At 46.2% G+C, this 11,727-nt stretch overlaps 1 protein-coding gene across 2 annotated transcripts in view; it reads right to left on the bottom strand.

The window, feature by feature from the left end:
- Nucleotides 1-754: 754 nt before the first annotated feature.
- The window catches only part of erfl3 (Ets2 repressor factor like 3), a 40,749-nt gene continuing 29,776 nt past the window's right edge, over nt 755-11,727 (bottom strand). For both annotated transcript variants that reach the window (XM_068570001.1, XM_068569999.1), the window contains exons 3-5: nt 3,890-4,005; nt 2,548-3,692; nt 755-2,320 (exon numbers count right to left, since the gene is read on the bottom strand). In XM_068570001.1, coding sequence (XP_068426102.1) covers nt 1,625-2,320; nt 2,548-3,692; nt 3,890-4,005 — 1,957 coding nt within the window. In that variant the 3' untranslated portion in view covers nt 755-1,624. The remainder of the gene's footprint in view (nt 2,321-2,547; nt 3,693-3,889; nt 4,006-11,727) is intronic.

Here is an 11,727-nt window from a genome sequence, read left to right as displayed (position 1 = left end):
GTGTGTGTGTGTGTGTGTGTGTGTGTGTGTGTGTGTGTGTGTGTGTGTGTGTGTGAGGTCTAAGATGTTCCCTGCTCTCTGAGGCTCTCTCATGCAGTTAACAGGCCTGGCAGTCTCACACACTCTCAGGACCTGAGGATGACGCCACTACAGAGCTGGAGCTCCTGACAGAGAGACAGGAAGCATGTTTAAGAGCTAAAGGCAGTGCTGTGTGTGTGTGTGTGTGTGTGTGTGTGTGTGTTTTGCTGGTTTAGTTCAACACTATCGATGATTGTTAGAGGAGCTTTAGCTGGTGAACTAGGATTCTGTGCTGCTGGGACTTAAGAGAAACTATGTCAGTGTACAAGCCATGTTAGGGGAGGTGAGCAGGCTAGCTAACGGTTACTGGAACCCCTCAAACCTTCCTCCCCCTGCTGCCTTCTCCTCGTGGTCCCCTCAGCAGTCCTTTCTCTACGCTGAAGTACTTGTTCATTCTTCTCTTTTCCTCTCCTCCCTGGGGTTGATATTATTTCTGTGAGTGGAGTCATGATCTTTCCACAGGTGGTCCGCAAGAGAAAAAAAAGCAGGACAGGAGAGAGACAGAAGGAAGGTCATACGAAAGTCAAAAGTTCTGAGAGAAGTCTGTGGATGTGTATGTGTGAACAAGAGTTGTTTCTTGCGTCGTGGTGAACAAGTGTCCATAAGCAATGCTTCCACTTTTAGTCCCCTTCAATGTTGTTGTCTGTTTCTTTTCTTTTTTGCTTGTGTATGTGTGTGTGTGTGTGTGTGTGTGTGTGTGTGTATGTGTGTGTGTGTGTGTGTGTGTGTGTGTGTGTGTGTGTGTGTGTGTGTGTGTGTGTGCATGAATCCAATAAACATACAGCAATAGGCTTCCCTGAGTGGAGTGGGCCCGGTTTAAGAGTCGGTCAGACAACACCCAACAGCCCCACTATTCAGTCTCAGAGACACACTTTCCTTCCCTTTGGGAATTTTTCAGCTTCTGCCAAACTTTACAAGGCTTTGAGGAGTTAAAACTGGACTGCTTGCAGCAATCCTCTCCCTTCTTTTCACTCTTCCATGTAACTGCAGGGCTAGGTTTGTTCTCAGATACAGGCACTTATCAAAGTCCCGGCCTCTTTTAGGAAAAGTAGCGTAGGTGAGAAGGTGCACATCCTCATCCAAGGTGTGTTGCTGGGCTTTAAGAGAGGGCGTGTCCTCTGAGGAAAGTGCTGACTGGCTGCTGATCCTATGGATGGGGCCTGAAGGCAGGAGCTGTGCTACTGGGGTAGGGCATCTGGAGCTTCACTGGCCAGGTGGGAGGGGAACAAGGGACAAAGTTTGATGAGGAAGCCTCCCTCTGATTTCAGCACCGTTACAGTCACTGTGCCTGGGATGGCTGAGTGAGTCCCATCTCCCAAAGGATGTGTCCCAGAAGAGCCCTGATCCAGACAGATGATTGGAGTGAGGTCTGACAGAACAAGAGTCCGGCTGTCTTTGAGGTGTTGGTTTTCTATGCGTGTATGTTGGACTGTGCTCTCAGTTCACTGGTGGGTTCAGGAATCTAGTTTGGGAGAGGGATTACAGAGGGACCATTTACATACTCCTGTGCCACCCCAGAGCAGTAGTGTTTGGGATGTGTCTCTCATCAGCAGTCTTTGTTCTCCAGAGACAGCTGTGCAGTGGCACGATGCAGCTCAGCACTCACCCTCCGCTGCGAGGCCAACGGTGTGGCTAAAGAGCCCTCGTATGCCAACGGGGGAGGACTGTCTCCTTCTGCGCTGCCTGTCCCGTCCTCCTCCGTTTCCATCCGTCCATTACTTTGCCTCTCTCTCTCCCTCTCCTCCTCTGGTCGTACTTTCTTGTCGTCCGACTCCTCCTGTGAGGCCTCCATGCGCTGGTCTTCGCTCCAGCGCCTCTTGAAGCGCAGCTTGAGGGGGATGCACTTAGTCTGGTGAGCCTCCACCGAGCTCGTCTGAGGTGGTGGGGTGTGGCTGTCCACTGGTTCGATGGGTTCACTCTTGAGGGTGGGCAGTATGCGATGTGTATTCGAGTGCGTGTGCTGCGAGGTGAAGAAGGGCATCAGACCCGGTGGTGGCGGAGCAGGGGCCTTGAATACGTCCTCGTCCAGGTCCTCATCGGGATGGGGTTGATGTTGGGCCGCGGCTGTGCCGTTAGCAAGGTGGTGGTGGTGGTGGTGGTGGAGGAGGTGGTGATGGTCAGGGGCTCTAGAGTGGCGAGGGGAGAAGAGTTCAAACTCCTCGTCTCTCTCGTCTGGGTCTTCATCACTAATGTCGGTCACCTCCACCTCCTCCTCTGATTCAATATCAGATATGGGCTCCACCTGGGCAGATAAAAACATGGCAACAAAGATGAACACAGCAGGAAAACAAAACATAGTCTTGCAGACATTTCATATAACATTTTAATTTAGCAATGTTTTAAAAAAGAGGTAACACTATTGAAGCCAATTGTATTCCGAAAAAAAACATAAGACAATGTCTGACAATAGAGTTTAACTTCAATTCAGGATTTCAATGTAAATCATAATGGGGCATATTTGGGTCTCACCTTTATCTTGGGAAGGCCTGCACTGTTTAGGGACTGCATTGAGGAAGAAGCAGAGATGAGGCCTGAGCCGCTGGCAGAGCTCAGATCACTACCAAACGACAGCGAGGAGCCGAGGCCAGAAGTAGACGTCATGGACCCGGACCCTGAGGACAGTGAGCTCTGCCTGGGTTTACTATGGCTTTGACTGTCCCTGTGCTTCCTACCGAGTGGTGGTGGCTGCAGCTTGAACTTGAAGGGAGACATGTGTGGTGGCTCCTCACCCAAGTGCAGTGGGTGATGCATGGGATGAGAGTGGCTGTGAGGGTGGGCAGAATGAGGTGGGTGTGGGTGGTGGTGGTGGGCAGAGTGAGCCAGAGATGGATGATGATGCCGTTCTCCTCCCCTCTCTCCTCCGCCTGCCGTCGCGGCCCTTTCTGCTCTCTCGGCCGCCCCTCTCTCTCCGGTCAGACCGGACTTGTCTGCAGCAGGCCGGTGGGGGTGAGGGATGACGATGTTGGGGTACTGGAGGAAAGCTCTGGGGCTGAGGCCGTAGTTGTATACCGACTGGGTGTGGGCCTGCAAGTAGCGCTTCATGTCCTCTGGGTTGAAGGAGAAGTGGGAGCCTAACATGGGTGACAAGGTGGGGGAAGGGGTGTAGGGGAGGTGAGATGTCGGGGTCATGGAGAGCGCGGGGGACAGAGGAGGGGCCAGGAGGCCGGCTCCTCCCGTCCCAGGCAGAGGGGACACAGGAAAGGGCGACAGGGAGTCTGGGTGTATCCGGTGCCCTGTGTGGCGGGAGCCTGGGTGCCCAACAGGGTTACCCGGTCCTCCATACATGCGGTACAGGGCTTCATGAGACAGCCGGGGATGGATGAGACTTCGGTAACCTACTCCTCCACCACCAGGTCCTCCTCCACCACCACTCACACCCCTATCCTCTCCCGCTCCACCGGTGCCCTCCTCAATCTCAGAATTGACCGAGGTGCCGTCGCTGCAATCGCTGACGGAGCCTCGGGCCATCCGTCGGGCCACCGAGCTGAACATGCCACCGGGGCTGCGCAGATCCTCGTTCGGGGAGAGGACTTCGGAGGGTGTTGAGGGAGGAAAGCGGAAGTGAGTCCCTGCCCCGCTGGGGATGGGAGGGGCGCTCTGAGGAACATTGCTTCCTGGAGACGTCGAGGGAGAGGAAAAAAAAGAGGGGAGAATACTGAGAAATAATATATGATGTTCTCCAGTGTAATTCTATGTAATCATGCCATCCTATTGTGGGATCAAGGGGTATCTGAACATGCACAGGCCTGTATACAATACAACACACATGCACACGCACGCGCACACACACACACAGACTGTCAAAGCTTACCAGAGGAGCCCATGTCAATAAAGGGGTAGTTGACCAAAACCAGTTTATTGAAGTTGAACTTATAGGTGAACCTCTTGCCTTTGGTCTTATGGAGGATCCTCTTGTTGTAGTAGTATCTGAAAAGAAGAGTAACAGACATGATAAATATAAATATATTAAAGAAAAGACACTGCGCTCACACATGCCTAATGCGTGCTGAGACAAATATAAAAGACACATGGTCCAATAACTGCATATTAACTGATGACATTGATGTCTACTACCACAACATAAGAACACTGAAACATTCAATTTAAGATGCACACCTTATTTTAAAATATAATTATGTTCCTGAAATCATGAGACTATGACAGATGCGCCTGCATCAACCACACACTTTAATAAGCATGAGTCTTTCATGCACCCCCCCCACCCCCCTTTCTAATGATAGATATTACAGAGTGTTGTATGACATTTGCACAAAGCAGACCCAGTAAAGAGAAGGAAGGGGGGGATTGAGCTGAGGAGCAGCAGTGACGTTGTGTGGAGGGATAAACAAACAGTTAAGAGACCAGAGGTCAATGCTTAATGCCAAATGTGGAACATAAATGGGTTGTAAGGCCACAAAGGGGCCAGCAACTGCATTCATGTGTGACATATATATGTGTGTGTGTGTGAGACTCTTTGTGTGGATTTTGTATATGCGCCTCCTCAATCATTTATGTCCATCTTGAAGAAAGCCAGGAAAAGACAGGAAAAGTGTCTTTCAGAGTGTTTCATGTTCCTATGTTTGTTGGACAAGTATCGCACACGCACACACACACACACACACACACACACACACACACACACACACACACACACACACACACACACACACACACACACACACACACACACACACAGTTTCTGTAATTCATTTTGCCAGACAGACCCATCTCTTTATGTAACAGCAAAGCAAAGCCACCAATAATTCTCCCCATGTTTATCTGTTTATGTAATGGCCATTCTCTCTGGGTTTTTTTTCCCAAGCTTTCTCGCTTTCATGGCTACTGCCTACAGTACAAGGCTCCATTTGTATTAACCTTTGTCCAGCTTCAGCTCTTTATGTAACATCTCTCTGCTTTCTTCCCCAGATCCACATCCACTTTATGTAACCTCTACATCCCTGGCTGCCAACCCTCACTCAAAGAAGGAGACGGAGCAGAGGAAATAGATAAAGAGCAAGAAAGGAACAAAGACGGTGTGTTTGTCTGTGAGATAATAAGCTTGTGTGGCGGGCTAACCAAAATTACCACCTGTCTTTTCCAACACTATCCCCCTGACTATTGAACATACGATTCAACCAGACTGCACAATTGCTCACCATGTCTGCATACCTACCTGCTTTTATAGCGACAGGCTTCCCTTCCTCCAGCATGTGTCTACTGGCACAAGTTAAGTGAAGTGTGCTGACAAAGATAGGGGCTTCGGGGTATGTAGGTAATGCAGAGTTAATGTGAGCCCATTGACTATCATTATGCTGAATGGTAGTTATCCAGAAGGCAGTGTGTGTGTGTGTGTGTGTGTGTGTGTGTGTGTGTGTGTGTGTGTGTTTGGTGTTGGGGAGGTGTCACCCTTCACCCCCTCTTATTATGCTTATTACACAGACTGGTTGGGCCGATTTGACTCGGAGAACAGACTGTTGCTCTTTTTCACTTGTTCTCGTCAACCCTCCTCCTCTCTTTATTCTACTGATACCTCTCTCTCTCTCTCTCTTTCGCTCCCCTCCTTATTCCAACTCTCTCCCTGTGCACGGCACTCGTCCCCTGAGGCGATGGGAGCGGGTGAGGGAGAGAGGGAGAGACAGGACAGGCCTGCACCGTTGAAAACATTGTTTACGCCAGGCACAAAGCAGCATGTAATTTCTGCTCTAGGGGAGACACTCACAAGGGCCACAACAGAGGGGAGAGAAGCAGTCGGTAGCAAGGAGACGGACCGAGACAGGCAGGAAGTCAAGCAGAATTAAAACCACAACGAGGCTGCGATCGAATCAGCTGATGACAGAAAAGTCAACAAGCTGTGCAGGGGCCCTTACATGGGTCCAATACAATACGGATGACAAGGGTAGAAAACTAACAACCAAAGTACAAGAAAATCATTTATCTTGTGTATCAGAGACCATCATCCGAGCAAAATGTGATGTACTTCACCTTTATTAACAAAACCATACAAGCCCATATACAATAGGTAAAGTGTATTTGCTCAAGTTAAAGAAAAATAAAATTCTCCCTCGTTTACATAAAGTAATGTAATTTATAACCACAGACTGCAGTTTCCAAAATGTTGATGCAGTTGAATCAACTCCTCTCTAAAAAAACAAAAACTGTCCTTAATGACGGTAATATTTATTGTTGTACTAGACTGCATTCATTTTAGATAAGTGTACCTTGCAATTACAGCATAATTGGCATTAATGGATGCATCCCAAAGGCCAATAATATCACTGTGCTGACACATCACGTCTAACTTTGGCTCATGGCAGTTGGATCGTAGGGAGCGTAGCCAACAAAAATCCTGTGTGCGCTTGGCAGCGCACACACACACACGCACACGCACACACACACACACACACACACGCAGCCAATACAAAGAACACCGAGATGCATAGTGGGAAGCAGACAACAACTTTGCGTAATCCTAGCCGCGGCAACCAATGCTGTGTTTAGAGCACATGGTCGTCCCTTCCCTCTTCATGCCCCCACCTCCTGCACCGTCATACAAGCCGACTTTGAAGAGCATTTGAACTCACTTCAAAAGAGAAGAAAGAGATTCTTTGAGTGCCTGTGTTTAGCTGCCCACCACACACGCGCACACGCACACCTCTCCCATATCCTGACTCTGTAACTGCCATCTTATTCAGACATACTCAAACACATGGGTGCACGTGTGCCCACACATACCCACAGAACAAATCATCCGGGAGATGCCGCTTTATCCTGCTCCTTGTTGAACCAAAAGAGTACATTGACCAATCAATGCAAGTAAGGATTTACTTAAATCCTTCAGGGGAAGAGAGGGCAGGATTTCTATCAGCGCAGTTGTTACTGTGTGTGATTTTAGGCCATGGATTAAATCTGCAATTACACAGACTTGCTATGGTCTTAAACATTATGATAAAAGAAGAGAGAGAGACACAGAGAAACACACAATCACATTATTATAACTCAAAGGAGTTTATCAGTAACTGTTGATTAGAACTTAAGAAGTTGCTCATAGCTACGTCCATTGCTTCTATTAGATATGATAACATTGTATTGGTCAAGTAATTGCTAACTTGGAGGTTTGTTATATGGTATACAAGCCTTTGACCACTTGTCCATAACAGGAAATATCAGGACCTTAACAAAGCGCTCCATGAAGACATATTTCTGTAGATAGAAAAATACAATTTGGGGATTAAATGCGTTCCATCTGTACATTCAGTTCAGGACTAAAGTTGTTCGCAATGGCTAACGTATCACTCTCCATACACACACAAATGTCAACACTATAAATTAATTGAACCAACTCGCGTGTGTGTGTGTGTGTGTGTGTGTGTGTGTGTGTGTGTGTGTGTGTGTGTGTGTGTGTGTGTGGACAGGCTGTGCCTTGCCCATTGTTGGGCTGTAAATAGGCGCTGACGGTGACAGGAAGTTGGGATTACAATACTCCCCATGAGCCCTGTGTTTATTTTCTGCCTTTTTCGTCAGCATCGGCCGTTATACACACATCCCAGCCAGATCCTTCTCCACACCCACACCCACTGCGTCAGGTGTGTGTAAAAGCTGTAAGCACGTGAGCGTGCTTTGTGAGGAAATCAAATTTGATGAGTGATTTCAGTCTCAAAAAGGAGATTATATATATATATATATATATATATATATATATATATATATATATATATATATATATATATATATATATATATATATATATATACATATACATACACACACACACATACTGTATATGTTTGTCTGTAAAAAGGGGGATTAAGTCAGGGTCCAACTATGATGGTCACATGCTCTGTGGGTGGCGGAAATATGTACTCGAGCACACTCTGTGTGTGTGTGTGTGTGTGTGTGTGTGTGTGTGTGTGTGTGTGTGTGTGTGTGTGTGTGTGTGTGTGTGTGTGTGTGTGTGTGTCCCGCCCACATAGAAAATAAAGGGCTCATTCAGCCGGGGACAATGTCATACACACAATGCTCATGTACGCTGAACACTTACATGCAGAAAGAAACAATGGAAAGACAGTGCACGCAAAGCATACGTGGAACACAAAGTCATACAGTGGTACTGTCCCTGGGTGCTCCCTCGGCACTTTCTCTCCGGCCCTGGGTGTTTCCACACAATGCACTTGTGTAGAGAGAGGCCTTCTGACCTATTAACTGGCCCAGCCAGATAGGTGAGTAACACTGTGTGCATATGCAGCAGGATTTTCTACAGGATGTTTTGCAGATGTGGGCTACTTCGAAATATTCATCGGAGCCAATTTGAGTGCAGCAGTTTAACGTACCTACTTTATTTCAGGGCTTTCCTTAAAAGACTGTAAAAGTGGGATTACAACATCATATACGCTACTATATTGCCATCAAATTCACTTTGGGTATTAGATGTATGCCTTCAAGTAGTTTTAGCACTCAATAAATGGTAAAACTATTTTACATTGACAGCATCGCCATAAACAAGAAACTTGTGGAACCATCCTTCTACTTCAGTGTTTTTCTGTTCTCCAGCTGTGACGGCCAATCACATGAAGCAAACACTACAAACATGCATTGGCAAGAGTCTATGTACAATGGCGCATTTGTGTATGTGAATGTGCACATGTCCTGTGTTGTTAATCTTTGCCAGCTGTGTGCGGCAGTCCCTCTGACCTCTGACCACTTTGTTGGACAGAGGGGCCTGGAGGTCTCTAGGAGCTGGGACCTCTTAGCATGATTACACTCATTAAGCCAGCACTCTGCAATGACTGATAGGCAACAGGCTTAACGACGCCTTCTCTCGTCTGTGTACGGGCCTCATTTATTCGGGCTAGACGGTGGTACAGGGAATCAGGAGGAGGGGTGAAGGCTTGGCCTTTCTATTTGTGGGCAGGTTTACTTCCTCGACCCAAACATGAAGTAATAACAAACAATGAAATATTAGTCTAACCTCTTTCAACATTATGCAGATAAAAAATGCACACTGCAAATACACACACACACAAACACAGTGGAAGTGTAATCCTCTCAACAGGAGTGGGAATTTCACAGCGGCCGTGGGAGCGGCAGACCAAGATGACGCATGGACTGAGTCTGTGTCCCCTCAACGGAAAGCCAACACACGCACGCACATGCACATGCACACGCACGCACACACACACACACACAAGCAGTTGTGCTGATGAAGGGAATTTCCACCATGTGCTTGGCAAACATGAAAGAATAAGATCATTGGAGGTACAAATAATAATTACCACGGCTAAGTGATAAAAGAACACTTCAAAACAGGCGTGCCTTTTTAAGTATGTGAGCATGTGTGTGTGTGTGTGTGTTTGTGGTAATTGCCGCATGCCGACCGCGGTCTCCATTATTAGCAGACTCCAGGTTTTCTCCATATGAAGGGCGTGAGGTGGCCTGCTCTCCAACAGATTTGCTCCACATGGGGGCCGTTATGATTCACACGTGTGTTTGTGCACCTCCTTTAGACATTCATCAATCTTTAGTGCCGTTATTCCTCTCGGCACATTACTATTGATGTGCGTCTTGCAAGGCTTTATTTCCAGTGTGGCTTGTGGTGAAGGACTGACAGCTCTGGTGTCAAATCAGGTGACTACATGGACGTAGGCGAGTCCATGTGTGGGATATATTGTTGACGGTGCGTACCACTCTAAGCCTGAAGTGACTCTGCTCAATTTACAGTAACAGAAGGAGATGACCTGGCTGTATGAGGGTGGATGAGGACACGACAGAAGAAGCGAGAAGGAATTCTGATAATCAGCCTTTAAAGCTAGTACATCAGAGAAGAGATAGATAGATAGATAGATAGATAGATAGATAGATAGATAGATAGATAGATAGATAGATAGATAGATAGATAGATAGATAGATAGATAGATAGATAGATAGATAGATAGATAGATAGATAGATAGATAGATAGATAGATAGATAGATAGATAGATAGATAGATAGATAGATAGATAGATAGATAGATAGATAGATAGATAGATAGATAGATAGATAGATAGATAGATAGATAGATAGATAGATAGATAGATAGAGAGATAGATAGATAGATAGATAGATAGATAGATAGATAGATAGATAGATAGATAGAGATAGATAGATACACATATACACACACATACACACACACATACATATATATACATGCACTTCCTGCAGCTTAAGCTCCAAATCTGTAACAGCTCTAGAGGATGGCCGTGCTATAAATACACAGCTTGACCACATGTATCCTCATTCATTCAGGAATCCTAAATCCGGACTTCAAGTCCGGTTGTGTATGATCCCCATAGGATCCCATCTGTAACTGACATTATCTTAATCTTACCAAGTCCACACAAAGCTGGGTGCACACAACACACAGAATGAGATGCTCTTCTTAGCAAAACTGGCATCAGCTGAGGAAAGTCCCCGAGGGATATGTCGTACTGAACTCTAATGTGCTGAGAGGTCATTGTGTTCAAGTATGGATCACAAGATTGATTACTTGTATCTTCTTTCTATAATGAACTAAATTGTGACCCACTGTCTCCTCGTGACGCCAAAAGCACACGTAAACTCAGAAACATCTGTTGAGTAGCTCAGATTTGATCTATTTTATGTGACTTGGTTGCCTTCGCCCACGCCCAACGATTATGTTGGTCCTGAGGCGGTTTGCTTTATCAACATGTTAGTCCAATTCGATTCACCGCTTACCTAGCAAACCAAATTTGAAGGTCATCAAAGCAGATTCAACCAACCTTCAGATACAAAGTACCACAATGTTATTGTCCAAACCAAATGATTAAGTCAATCGGCGAAGGTGAATCATATCAAAGACTAAGAATAGACTGATGGGGATCAAATCTAAGGTTTTCATGCGATATGTATACTTAAACTTGAAGCTAGGCGTCACAACCAAAACTATGTTAAATCCTTGTCTTGGCTAAGCAGGCTTCTATGGATATAACTTAACGCTGTAAAGGTGTCACCAGCCAAATGGGTCAGTGTTGCAACTCTACTTGGAGCATTATCGTTGCTAAACTTGTCCAGGTCAATAGTGTGTGAAGGCATGTGGTCAGGGCCACTCTTATGACATGTACGCATATTATAGAGTTGGTTAAGTGCAATTAGTGCCTTGGCAGGCATGATTAATGCAATGTCTGAGGGAAACGGAGCCAGATAGTTGAAGCTATTGGGGTCTGTGGGTCTGAATAAAAATGCTTACAGCAGTTCATACTGGAGTCCAATGCAGGGGTCCCAGTATAAGGCGTTCTCATTTGGAAATACGGAATGTTTCTTCACCATTATTGTCGTCTCGGGGGTGTCTGTGTGTAAGATTTATAAGACCATTTCATAAATATTTACATCAATCTTAGTTTTCAACATGTGCCTACATCCCTTTTCACCCATGGAAGCCATATGGCTGTTGGAAAAGAGATAGTAGTGTTGGCTTCATGATGGAGTATTTTAAAGAGTGTCACTTCAGGAGTTCACGACCACAGGTGAGGGCTGCAACATAGACAGACAGATACATTGCTTTCAGGCTCAGCTCTTTCTTCACCATAACAGTCCAATAAAGAGATCGCTCTTGCTGCATCTCTCCAGATAAATCTCATTCATCTCTTCCGTCA

This window comes from Clinocottus analis, unplaced genomic scaffold (genome assembly GCF_023055335.1).
Source record: "Clinocottus analis isolate CAN_PGR_092001 unplaced genomic scaffold, fCliAna1.0.p SCAF_9, whole genome shotgun sequence".
NCBI classification, from domain to species: Eukaryota; Metazoa; Chordata; class Actinopteri; order Perciformes; family Cottidae; genus Clinocottus; species Clinocottus analis.
The sequence above is the reverse complement of the archived record's forward strand: the minus strand, read 5'-3'. Positions and strand labels throughout refer to the sequence as shown.